Source organism: Saimiri boliviensis, chromosome 9 (assembly GCF_048565385.1).
Source record: "Saimiri boliviensis isolate mSaiBol1 chromosome 9, mSaiBol1.pri, whole genome shotgun sequence".
Classification (NCBI taxonomy): Eukaryota; Metazoa; Chordata; class Mammalia; order Primates; family Cebidae; genus Saimiri; species Saimiri boliviensis.
This window is the reverse complement of record NC_133457.1, coordinates 86,176,258-86,189,044: the sequence shown is the minus strand read 5'-3', so window position 1 is coordinate 86,189,044 and position 12,787 is coordinate 86,176,258. Positions and strand designations below refer to the sequence as shown.

The window sequence follows — 12,787 nt, the reverse complement described above, 5'->3', positions numbered from 1 at the left end:
CAGTGGAGGAGGAAGAGTGAGCTGGTCAAAAATTCGTATTCCCAGACTCCACTTCTGGTGCGTCTGATCTAATAGGGTCGTGGATCAGGCCTGGGAATCTGCATCTTAAAATTGTAAACCCTCTCGCAATTCATCAGTCTCCTTTGGCTTTTAGTCAATTAAGATACATCTTTACCCTCAAATTTTATATCATGTAAGTCTAGAATCTCAGGACAGGGCTTCCCATCCTAAAAACACCAACTTTAAGTGTTCTTTCCTGGAGTTTCATGGTATATTCTAATGCTAGAATTCTAGTTAGTCAAGTTTCTGGACTGAAAATTGTTTCTTCCAGGGCCCCTTTAAAGAGTGTCCAGAGCATTCATGAGGAATGAATGAATGGTAAAGGCACCGAGTCCCTTCCTCTCTACTTCCCTAACCCCACAATAACCAGAGCACCATTGCCTCCTTGCTTCCTTCTTTCTGAAGGAAGGGGAAAAGCCACCCTTCACAATTAAAGTCCTAGCACTGAGCCATGTCCAGAAGAGCCTGATCTATGCCCTCCCAATACCAAGGCTGTCCCAGACAGAAGGTGAGATAAGATGACACCCATGAATCCCAAGATCCCTTCCCTCCTGGTATAAAGAATTGCAAAGGTTCGTTCAACTTTTTTTTTTTTTTCTTGGCACAGCAGCATTTGGCAGCTACCCAAGGAATTCTGGGGTCCTGCAGAATCCAAGTTTATAAACCACCAGGACAAGGTATTGTTCCCGAACTGTGTTTGACTCCAGTACTGCAAAATGTATCCTGGCTAGTAGAGTCTACACTTCTCCCTCCCTTTGAGCCCACCTTGCAGAAACCAGCTGTCTACTGGCAGACATGAGTGGCAAAGCAGAGCTACTCTAGGGCAGGGAGATGTCATGGAAACCTAGACTCTTCGCTGTCCAGGTCCTTCAGGCTACCTCCCCAACGAGCCAAAACAGTGTTGGCCACTCTTAGGGCTGTCACAGCCCTGAATCCCTCAATGGCCTCTGCTAACGAACAAGGAGCCAAGGGCACTTAAAGTCATTCTTAATCAAGATGTTCCTTAGAGAACACAACTCCAAGCCTAGAAGAAAAAAAAAGCTTCCCCAAGAGTAAAGAAAAACATCCCCATCAGCTTTTCCTCCATTCAAGGTTTGCTGTGCCAGTTGTATGAAAACCAGACATGGGTGGATGGGCCTGAATGTTGAAGTGCTGGGGAACAGCTGTGAGAGAAAGGCAAGCTTTGGCTTTCCTAACCAGAAGCAGGGAACTCCTGTTGACTCTGCACGGCTGCTGGAAGCTGTCCATGTAATGGTTACCACAGCTCAATCCTTCTGCAGAGGTGCCAGAGGCAAAGCTTCCCCCACAGCCCACCACACAAGTAGAGGCAGGGCCTCCTGCAGCCACAAGTGAGAGAACCAGAGCTCTCCTGCCCATTACAGGTGGGGACAGCCTGACTCTAGAACCTCACAGAGGAGCAGAACACCAGCACTCAAAGGCTGCATGGTGAGGCCAGAACTACTCATTCCTGGGAACAAGGTGATGAGTAGATGAGCCGGAACACCAGGAGCTTGCAACTACCACCTCCTGTGCCGAGAGGAAACCACCCCACAGGTAAATGTGCGCAAGAGTCATTTCAGACCACACCCTTACAATAGAACATTAATATGAATCTAAGTAGCCAGGAAAAAAAAAAGCAGACATTAAATCTCCCTGCTCATTTCCCAACACCAATTCCAAACCCTTGAAAACCCTTTCAGTGCGGTGGCCAGTTCCCGTGATTGCTCACAATTTACCTCTACACTACAGGCCATTAATCCAGTGGTGTTTATTCAAGCAGTATTCACACTTGCTGTTGAATAACAAGGGAATCAAGGCTCCCCTAGATGAGGCTCCCACAGCTTCAGTTTCACAGCAGCCCCAGGTCATTGAGAACTTCAGATGAGTTTTGTGGTTGAAAAGCCTTTCAGTTCTTCCTCTGTGCTTGTGGCAGGCGGAGCCTATTATACCCCGATTACCAGAACAGACTCAGTGGGGTGGCAGAAGCTCACGGCAAGGCCGGGGAGAACTATGTAAGCTCAGAAGAGGCCACACTGTTCCATGTTTTCATACAAAAAAATTTAATAAATATTACTTTTCAAAATTTATTGCCAGGAACAACACATCAAAGATGCATTTTTATGTTCATATAACACTAATAGGACAATACAAAGTATCTTCACGGTCTCAATGGTGAACCAACAAGATTACTCTGTTTTATAAGCCTTTTTGATCTCGAGCTTGGTAATAGCACTTTGATTTCCTCACTTAAGGCAGGCAGTGTACTCTATGGCAAATCTAAACAGTGATCTTACTGGACATTTTATGGTTCAAGTATTCAACTAGCTTATTAGAATACTCCCTAAATGCAGTAGATAAGAAAAATCAAATCTACAAGTGGTTCAGTATTACATATGAATGGTGAAAAGAAATCAGAATTTACAAAATAAGATTGGTGTGCTTCCAACTTCACACAATTTTTTTAATCATATTCAACCACTCACATTTTGGCTATTTATGTCATAGCTCAACTTGTTCCCTTACTGCTCTGCAGCAGATCACCTGTCTCTTTTCAAGTCTAAAGCTGAAAAAACAAAAAACCTGTTCTAGACTAATCCTCAAACTGCCTCAGTCAGTCCTTAAAACATGTTTTAAGTGATGCTATATAGGTGTTTTAAACATCTGACATCGTACAAAAAAATTCCATCAGTATTCCAGGCACAGAAGCCCATCCTATTTTAAAATAAACTATTTTCAAACACCTTAATTTTGGCTTATAGGCAACAAGTAATGAGAAAAGTTCAAAAAAATAAAGCCATACGCTTACAATGCTATCAAAAACCTTCAATTCTAAACACATACATATAAATAAAAAGGAATGATGTTTTAAGGCTCTTGATTATTAAGTTAATAAATCAAATATACACAGTGATTAATAAAAAAGAATTATTTACATAACTATACAAAGTTCTACTTTTGACACATTTTTTTTCTTCTTTAAATTCTTCATTTTACCAGCAACTGCTGACACCAAAGTCCCCCCTCCCCCAACAACAAAAATACAATAAAAAAAATAAATAATAAAGTCATTTGTGATCGTTGCTGTGGTTCTGAGCTGCAAAGGCACTTTCAAATACAGAACTACTTGTACGTCATCATAAAACCAATATACAAAAACAACTCAAGAGTCAATAAATATAAATAAAACTATGATCTAAGACTGCATCACCATTAGGACATCTGGCAGAAGTGGGAGCTCAAAGACTAGAGCGGGGGTGGGGGGGCTGAGCAGGCTCCTGAAAGCCCAATCAGAGACCTGTCTGCTGCAGGGGGACACACAACCAGGGTACTGTCAACTCATTTTTGCATAGCTGTGAGATGCGGCACTCAATTTCCCAGCCAACCACAGAAACTACCATTGCCAGTGTAAGCCAGCTTGTCAAAACTTAAATTAACACAGGGATTCTAAGTCAACAACAGCCTCAGACTCGAGTAGGACATGACAGTTTAAAGAACTACAAGCCCTCAGACTCTACCTAGCAGCAGCAGCACCCGCTGTCTGCTATACGATGTACTCCATCCGGTTTAAGCTCTGGGCACTTTCCAAGTCTCTGTTGTCCTGTTTGTTTGTCCAGTTTGGGTGTTTTGTTGGCGTGCTGTTGGGGGGCTTCTCTTCTCTGTCTACCAGCGTGTAAGCTGGCTGCTTGGCAAACCGGGCTTTCTGCTGGTGTTTATCCATGTCGTCCTCTTCGACTTCAGAGTTGTGTGTCCTTATTTTAGACATTTTGGAGTTTTTGTTCTCATAATCCTTGATGGGGACCGTGTTGGCCCCATGTTTCTCAATGGGGTTTTTGATCTGGTTCAGCTGCTCCCGCACGTTGTTGGTGGTGTTGTCCTCAGAGGCTGAGTGTGTGTGGCTGCCTGGCTTCCGCCTCTTCCGCAGGCACCAGTACAAGGCCGTCGCCAAGCAACAGATCCAAGCCACGGTTAAGACAGAGCTCAGCAAGGGCACCAGGAAATCTATAAGGCAGGCACAAAACCAATTAACTCTCTAAGAAAGAAAGAAAAAAAGCATCATCATGGGAACAAAACAATACCAACGGTGGTTCTCCTGCCCTTTGTCCCCAAGACGGGAGCCTTGGGGACAAGTCCCTTTTCGTCATTGCATGTGGTCACTTCACAGCTTGATAAGCAAATGCTGAGATCAGGCCCCTGTAGACCTTGATACTTTTATCCCTGGAGAGACTGGGTGGAGCAGCAGCTCCCAGAGGCTCTTTGACTTCACATGGGGAGAGCAGTGTCTTGTTAAGTCTACCTACTGAGGCAGCTCAGTACAGGAATCGGTTTTTAGAACTAGAAACCCGATTCAAATTAGCACAGACAGCTCAAACATGTCATGGCTCCATGCCCAATCTCTCTGGGCTGAAACAGTGCTCGAGATCCTCAGGAGGGAAGCCTGGACATCCTGCAGGGCCATCAAGCTCAGCAGAGGCTGCAACATCCCAGGATACCAAAATGTCAAGTCAGGCTTTGTATAGCCTCAAGCTCAAGGACAAAGGACAAGCAGTGTCCTACAGCTTTGTGATGGATCTAGGCACAATACCTGTTCTGCAGAGAAGCCTGCACAACGTGTTGGGAAGGAAAATATGAAGCAGACCTCTGTTCCCATGGGCCATGTGACCTCAGTAGGGTAGGTTGGCCTCAGTTCTCAATTAAATTGGGAGCTCCTGTGAGAGCGGGGCACTGCCAGGTAATTCCCCCCGACCTGATGGCTTTATTGAATAGTGTAATGAGATCATCTGACGATCATCACTTTCCCACTCAGCACCTACCTGTTCTGTTCTTCTGAGGCTGCCTCTGAACTCTTACTTCTGCAACGGCAGCAATCAATGAGCTGTTTCCATCACGTTTACTAACAAGATCAATGATTTTGTCGGTGATTTCCTTGACTGGGTTTCCATCATCCCGTATATCTTCAGCAGACTAGAAAAAGAATGGTCAGACTTGAGAGTCAGGGGAATATTCCAAAGCAGCCTTTCTTCAAAATTACTTGACAATCTGTGTCTGTAAAGCTTTTTTGTCAGTGAATTTGCTCCATTTGGACATGAGTTAACCAAAGTTTGTTAACTGTCTTGCAGTCAAATAATGAGGTATGAATGGGTCTTATACTTACAATGGCCACGTGTATTTCATTGTTTGCAGAAGGAGAAGGCTCACAAGCGATATAGATTGAATATTCAGCAGAAACATTCTTCAAAATATTCAAATTCCTCAATTCACTGCAAATGTGCTCAGTGGTAAGACCCTAAAACGATTTTTAAAAATCCACACACGTGTAAGATTGCGAAGAAAAACAAGAGGTTGAGATGTTCTCTTTGAGTTTGGACTAAGTTCAAGCTCCCTTTGCTATAAGATAGGAATTTATGCTAGGGAGAAGTAGAATCTAGCTCATGACATTCCTCCTTTAAAGCAAACAGACGTCCACCATTCCAAATTAAAAAAAAAAAAAAAGTGTTACATACTGGTGACATCATCTCCTTGTTAAAGGTGAACGTGATGTTTGCACAATTATCCTGGTAATAGGAGTCAGAGGTGCACTTCGTCTTCACCGGCTGGAGACCGGAAGACCGACACTCGCCCACACCAGTGCAGGGGCGGACGAAGCACTGGTCGTCCAGGATGGGGATGCAGCTCTGCCCACTGGGGCACTCGCTGTGCCCTTTGTGGAGCAGGCAAGGTCGAGGGCCACACCAGACCTGGAGAAAAACAGAATCTGGCAGCTTAGCAGGCATGCTCGCCCCTGATTGCGGAACACAGGTGAACTGCAGGAGCCATCATGTCCTACCTTTGAGCAGGCAATCCGTCCATTCAGACACTGGCAGGTGTTACAGTCATCATCCCATTTGGCCCCATCTGGTATCACACTCCCCATGGTGATGCAAGGTCTTCCTGAAACTGACAGGAGGAGACTCATGAGCAGTCTGTTTTTCTGTGAACCGGATCAGGGTTCAGTTCTTTGGTCCCTGCTATGAAATGGTTACACGTGTGCCCTTTGCTACGTGAAGATCATTCTTCCCACAGTAACAGGCATGTGTACCTCCTGCCTTTGCCGGCTGTGCTTGGCCACATGACCTGCTCTGGCCAATGTAACACTGGCAGATGTGATGTGAGCGGAGTCTCTGACCAGCCTCTTGCATGCCTACCATTTGCAATGAAAGGATACACCCCAGACACAGCCACTGGTCCACCTGAACCCAATGCACAGCACAATCTGTGCCCATGCTGCATATCATGAGCAGTAAAAGTAATAATGCTTGCTGCAAGCCACAGCAGTTTGGGATGGTTTGGTACACAGTATTGTGGCAACATCTGACCAAAAACAACAGCTACCCATTTTGGGAAAGACTCTTCATGTTTCCCTTTCCTTGCAGCCCCCACTGTGTGTTCCCTCCCTGAGCACAGTGGCTTATTTGTGAAGAGTCAAAATGGTGACTGTAAAGCCCACTCACCCCAGAAGGCCCATGGATAGCTGGAGCCTGGCACACATACCTTCCTGGCATTTGGCACCACTGTGCCCTGGCGGACAGACACACCGGTAGCCATTGATCTCATCCACACAGGTTGCCCCAAAAGCACAAGGTGAAGACTGGCATTCGTTGATGTCTAAGAGAAATGGAGTTCAAGTTTAGGGTCTGACGGTGTATAGCAGGCGTCCCCAAACTTTTTACACAGGGGGCCAGTCCACTGTCCCTCAGACTGTTGGAGGGCCGCCACATACTGTGCTCCTCTCACTGACCACCAATGAAAGAGGTGCCCCTTCCTGAAGTGCGGCGGGGGGCTGGATAAATGGCCTCAGGGGGCTGCATGCGGCCCACGGGCCATAGTTTGGGGACGCCTGGTGTATAGCAATGTTTTGAGATTGTTTTTATTGACAAAACATACAAGGAAAGCATATTATCATAAGCTTGATGAATTTTCACTCAGGTAAACAGCACCCCAAAAAAGGATCTATTGCAAAAACCTCCAATCACTGGTCCCTAAAGATCACCACCATCCTGACTTTTAACAGTGGAGAACCATTTTGAGAGGCAGCAATTTTTGATTCCTTTCTCTGACAGTACAATTTACAGCAAATCTGGCAAAGTTTCCTGGAAAGGATCAGATAGTAAACATTTTGGGCTTTGTGGGGTATATAGTCTCTGTCACAACTATTCAACTCTCGTGGTATCATGAAAGTAGCCGTGGACAATATGTAAATGAATGTGTGACTGTGTGCCAAGAAAACCGTATTTATAAAAGCAGAGTGGGCTGGATACGGCCCCCAGGCCACATTTTGCCAACTGTTTATTTAGAAACATGAAACAGATACAACCTGCCTTGATCAAGTGCTGAAGACTAGTTAATCCCAGACTTGGATTTCAAGCACCAGTAAAATTTTAGACTATTTGGGTATAAGAATAAAGCCGTAACTACTCTCGTACCTTTTTTGTTTTGTAAGAGAAAGAGCATGTAAAAAAAAGTAGAGAAAAGGCTCAAAATAATACACTTTAAGCTTCTTGAAAAACTGCATTGCCTGCTCCTATTTTCTTGTTTTAATCATTTCTCCAGGGTCTGATCAGACCCAGCACAGAGCAGCCTCTGGAAGCCACAGTCGTCCTCCCTCCGTTTGCATCAGCTGTATCCTATTCCAGTGCAGCTGCGGTTAGTCGGCTTGCCCATAATTTCAGGTTAGTCATGGGGAAATGCACACACTTTCTTCAGGACCCCAGTGTAGATTCATCATCCAATTCTGTGGCTGGCACTCTCTCCCCCAAAACAAGGAGGCCTACACCACCCAGGGAACCACCAGCAGGTACCTGGGAGGATACAGCCTGGGGTATCTTAATCCCAGCTGGAGGAGGGAGATCATTTGCTCTATGAGAGCCACTTAAAGGGAACGGTGGCTTTAAGTGTTTTGAAAGATGAAAGCTCAGGCTGAGGCATGGAATGAAGGGGCAAAGCTGTCGGGAAAACCAGACAGGGACAGTCCTTACTTATTCTGCAGTCGGGCCCAGCAAAACCCGGGGCACATTCGCACCGGTACCAGTTGTCTCCATCCACACAGGTGCCGCTGTTGTAACTAAGAAAGCAAAGACCGCCTTGGTTACTAACCTCCCAGTCCGTTACTCAGGCTGGCAATCACTCACATGTCACCACATCAGTTACAGTCAGTGGCTCTCACCCCATAGCCAGTGTCTGGGGAGCTTTAAAAATACTGATGCCTGGGTCCCACCCCCAGAAAGTCTAATCATAGGTCTTGGTTGCAGCCCAGGCAGTGGGATTTTTAAAAGCTCCCCAGGTGATTCTGTTGTGCAGCCAAGGTTGAAAAATCCCTGCTCTAAATGAAGACGAGACCTGGCTAATTAAAGTGTGGGCCACGGAGCAGCAGGATCGCTTCACCTGGGAGCTTGTTAGAAAAGCAGTCTGAAGCCCCACCCCAGACCTCCTGACTCAGAACTTGCATTTTAAACACGATCCCTGGGTGACTCCCACCCACATGACATCGGACAAGTGCCGGCTTAAAGGATGTCACACTTACCAGGGATGAGGGCTGCAGTCATTGGTATCTGCAAAGAAAAGACAACAGTGAGGCCTTCAACAGGGAAAGCGGTCTTAGCCCTAAGTAAAACCACCACATATTTCCATAAGACCCCAATGATAAAGTCGTAGTTCACACCAGCAAAATACCTTTGCTAAATTGGAACCAGGCCCACACCACACTTAGTTTCATTGGCTGTGGGACACATGTACACAGGAAGAGGCCCTGGTAGGGGCCAGGGGTGGGGGTGAGAATGGAAGGAGACAGGCTGCTCGTCAGACCCAGAGCTGGGAACCAAGACGCCATCTGTCTCCATTTATCTCATTGGTGACTTTCTCATGCCCAGGTCAGGGCTGTATCCCATCAAGTCATTAGTGCGGACCCAGGTGATACAAAAGCAAACATCAAACAGCTCTGCTTCTGGTTTCCATTGCAAGTCCCCAAGGGTGTCAGGATCTGCTCCAACAGCCCTGGGAGAGTTCAAGGGGGAGGACACTCACTCTGAGTACAGATGGGCCCCTCCCAGCCTTCCTTGCAGACGCACGTAAAGGACTCGCCGTTGACCACACATGTGCCCCCATTATGACAGGGGTTGGGAAGGCAGCTACTGTTTCGCGCTATAAAATAAGAACAGACACAACCACCCTCCGTGAGTATCTAGAAACAGTCTGGAGGGGCAAGAACCAGGCCCAGAGAAGTGATCATAAGCTCCAGGGGCTACCCCAGAGACACGCCCAGGTGGCCACACCCACTGCAGATACCACGTGAGGCAGAAAGTTACCTATGTTACAGGTGGTTCCTTCCCAGCCGCCGGGACACATGCACTTAAAAGCATCCCCCTCGTCATAGCAGGTGCCACCATTGTTGCACGTGGCCTCATCACACTGACTGTCACCTGGAGGAAAATATCTCAGCATGAGTTCCAGTGGCCCCCTCCCGAAGAAGACAGAGGGAAGGGTCCCAGAGATAGCATCCAAGGCCAACTACCACTTACGAGAGTGGCAGGTCTTTCCTTTCCACCCGTTTTTACAGTCACAGTAGAAGTCATTGACCAGGTCACGACACGTGCCCCCATTGTGGCAGGGGTTCTGGCTGCAGTCATTAATATCTAGAATCAAGGAGACGACAACCAGTTGAAGATGAATTCCAGAACCACTCGTGATAGGCGAGAGCAAAGCCTTTCCTAGTGCTACATCCAACACCCTGTTCTGAGAACAGCCACTGTCCTAGTACTTTAACACAATCAGCCTTTTCCATAAAGGAGCTCCCAACCGGGTTACTTTGAATGCCACAAGTTAGGCAAGATAGAGGTGGGCCTCTGGAAGTCCCATGAAGATTACAATAGAAATATGACTTTCCTTCCAAGCAGGAATATTTGTCATCTTTATTAAACAGTCTAATTCTATAGCTCCTCAGCAGAAGTTGCTCCCCACAAGCTGTCGTCAGTACTCATAAATGCAAATGAGACACAAGTGACACTATCCCATTGCAGAAATCACTGGGGTCTGGCTTCCAGAGATTTCCAGTACAAAGCAAAGCTTCCCAAATTGAAGTGGGATCCCTTCAACATGACCAGTGCATCCCAGAGATCCCCAGAGAGTGGCAGACTCACTGGTTTCACAGTAGGCCCCCTCCCAGCCGTCGCTACAGATGCACTTGTAGGAGTTGACACCATCGATGCAAGTGCCACCGTTTTTACAGGGGTTGCTCTCACAGTCATTAATATCTATGAAAAAAAGGAAAGCAAACAAAAGGAACTGAAGGACATGTGAAGTCATATACAAGCACCATTTGACAGTTTTCATGGCTGCCTCCTGACAATGCACCCAGCACCTCCACCTGCTACCCTCCATGCAGGCTGTTTCTCAAATTAGACAGGTGGCTTATCAAGCAGAGGCTTCCGGAGAGTGCCTCACCTTAACGCCCTCCCCTGGGTGTTCAGTCACCTATACCTGGTGAAAGTGGGGAAGAAACTCCTATAGAAAAGAGGAACCGCCCAATCTAGCAACTTTCCAGAATGTTCCAACATAGATATGGAGGCTCAGAGGCAGAGTGATCTGCACGACCTCAGTCTTGGATCCCAGTTGTGAGGATAAACCTCGACCGGTCTCCCCAGCCTTACTGTTTCTGATTAAAACCATTTCAACACCAGTGATCCCAGGGAGGGGCAAGGGCAGGCTGGGGAAGCACTGGTCCATTCCCTGATGAGGGAGTCTTACTTTCATGGCAGTATGTTCCCATGAAGCCTTTGTTACAGTCACAGGTGAATTTGCCTCCCGACTGACTCTTGCACTTCCCGTGGGGACCACAGACGTTCGAGGAAATATACCGCACCCCTTCAGGTGTGTCGTTGGAAGCCATGGCCACTGTGCAGCTGTCAATCACTAGAAGATAGGCGTGGGATCAGATCACAGCCATGCACCCACAGACACGGGGTTCCTAAGCCAAGGGCCTGGGCCAAGCCCACTTTCCTGGAGACAGGGACCCTCTGGCTAATGAGACACACCCCAGGGAAGCCAAGATACTGGCAACATGCCACGTCACATTATGACAGGCAAGGTGGAGACTCCAGGCAGAGAGTGTTTTAAAGCATTTTCTCTCTCCACATCCAGGAAACCCACATGCTTGTGGGTCCCCTTCATCCTACCTTTGACATCTACCCAATTTGCTAAACACTTGCTAAGGAAAAAGGACCTGCTTTACTTCCTTCTTGATTTTACTTAAGCAAGGCTCAAGGACAGCCTTATAAAAGCTTTAAATGTGGTGCTACCCTAAAACAGCAGCCACTGGCCACATGTGGCTATTCGCATTTAAATGAACTAAAATGAAATAAAATCAGTTTCCAGTTGCACTAGTCACATGGTACTTGGCCTGGGGCTCCCGTACCTGACCGTGCAGATACAGAACATTCCCACTGTCTGCCGCCGTTGCAGGAAGTTCTGTTGACAGTGTTGTTCTCAGACATGTGCCTCTGCGTTGCAGATCAGCCCACCCCTGAACAGGAATGCTAAATGGATTTCACATTCTCTCCCCTGGGCTACTTGTAGACATGGCTCTCCCACTGGCAGGCCTGAATAGATTGTTTCCACATGTTGTGGCCTTGCTACACAGTCAGACAGGATGATTTCAATCTAGAGGTCCTCCTCACCAATACATTACTTCTGAAGAGTAGCAAGGGGCAGTGGTAGCAAGTGGGGACAAAAGGAGAAAGTCTGGAGACAGCCATGTCCTGGGGGAAGGGAGGTACCTTCGCAGGGGGTTGTGCGGCAGTGATCTTTCAGGTGTGAGCAGTTCTTGCCCTCATAGTCCTCAGGGCACTTGCAGAAATAGTCGCTGGCGCGGTTGTAGCACTGAGCACCATTCTGGCAGGGATTGGGCTCACAATAATCGATGTCCAGCTGCAAATATCAGGAAAAGGGAAAAGGGTAGGGATCAGAGTAAAACCAAGGTATCACAATAACTTCTCTGGGCAGCAGACGCTGGAATCCGACAGATCCTTGTGCTTCTCTTAGGAGACACCCTATACATCTCTATGCCCTAGGGAGTGCTGATGGCCAGTATTTGAAACAACAGGGCAGACTGGGAGAGGGAGCATGAGCGCGGGTAGAGGAAACCAAACGAACACAAAGCCAAGACACTAAGAAGAAAATTCATCCATATCTCCTTCCACCAGCATTTGTCTAGCAGATACTCTCTCATTAATAGGATATTAATAGACATCATGAAATTCCAGACATAGGAGCTGAGGGAGGAGGAAAGGGGAAGCAGAGAATGTGGTGGCTCTGCTGTAAAAACTTGGCCATTTGAGGTTTTGCCACCACTCACCTGACAGAGGTTTCCAGAGAAACCAGTGGGACACAGACACTGGAATCTGTTGATTTCATTCTGACAGTGACCCCCATTCAAACAGGGGTTGCTGGCACATTCATCGATGTCTCTCTCACAATGATCGCCTGCATAGCCAGGTGGACAGATACAGCGATAACCATTAACCAAGTCCTGGAAGAGAAAGGGGGAGAGAGACACATGCTTTTTTTTCTATGTATTCCACAAACACAGGGCTTCAGCGGTTTAGCATGACTGTTGTAGTTCAGCTGGTTCACTAAATAGCCAAATGCCAAACCTCTCAAAATGGTTAAAGGAATTTCTATATGCATGCCTTCAAAATGA

At 46.9% G+C, this 12,787-nt stretch overlaps 1 protein-coding gene across 3 annotated transcripts in view; it reads right to left on the bottom strand.

The window, feature by feature from the left end:
- Positions 1–2,103: 2,103 nt before the first annotated feature.
- The window catches only part of JAG1 (jagged canonical Notch ligand 1), a 36,370-nt gene continuing 25,686 nt past the window's right edge, over positions 2,104–12,787 (bottom strand). For 2 of the 3 annotated variants that reach the window (XM_010343755.2, XM_003933199.3), the window contains 15 exons: positions 12,443–12,616; positions 11,865–12,015; positions 10,837–11,001; positions 10,230–10,343; positions 9,612–9,725; positions 9,399–9,512; positions 9,118–9,234; positions 8,618–8,645; positions 8,073–8,158; positions 6,589–6,702; positions 5,885–5,994; positions 5,562–5,795; positions 5,213–5,344; positions 4,872–5,022; positions 2,104–4,059 (listed from right to left, as the gene is read on the bottom strand). In XM_010343755.2, the coding sequence (XP_010342057.1) occupies positions 3,602–4,059; positions 4,872–5,022; positions 5,213–5,344; positions 5,562–5,795; positions 5,885–5,994; positions 6,589–6,702; positions 8,073–8,158; positions 8,618–8,645; positions 9,118–9,234; positions 9,399–9,512; positions 9,612–9,725; positions 10,230–10,343; positions 10,837–11,001; positions 11,865–12,015; positions 12,443–12,616 (2,262 nt within the window). In that variant the 3' untranslated portion in view covers positions 2,104–3,601. The remainder of the gene's footprint in view (positions 4,060–4,871; positions 5,023–5,212; positions 5,345–5,561; positions 5,796–5,884; positions 5,995–6,588; positions 6,703–8,072; positions 8,159–8,617; positions 8,646–9,117; positions 9,235–9,398; positions 9,513–9,611; positions 9,726–10,229; positions 10,344–10,836; positions 11,002–11,864; positions 12,016–12,442; positions 12,617–12,787) is intronic. The other variant, XM_010343756.2, reaches the window with a different exon arrangement.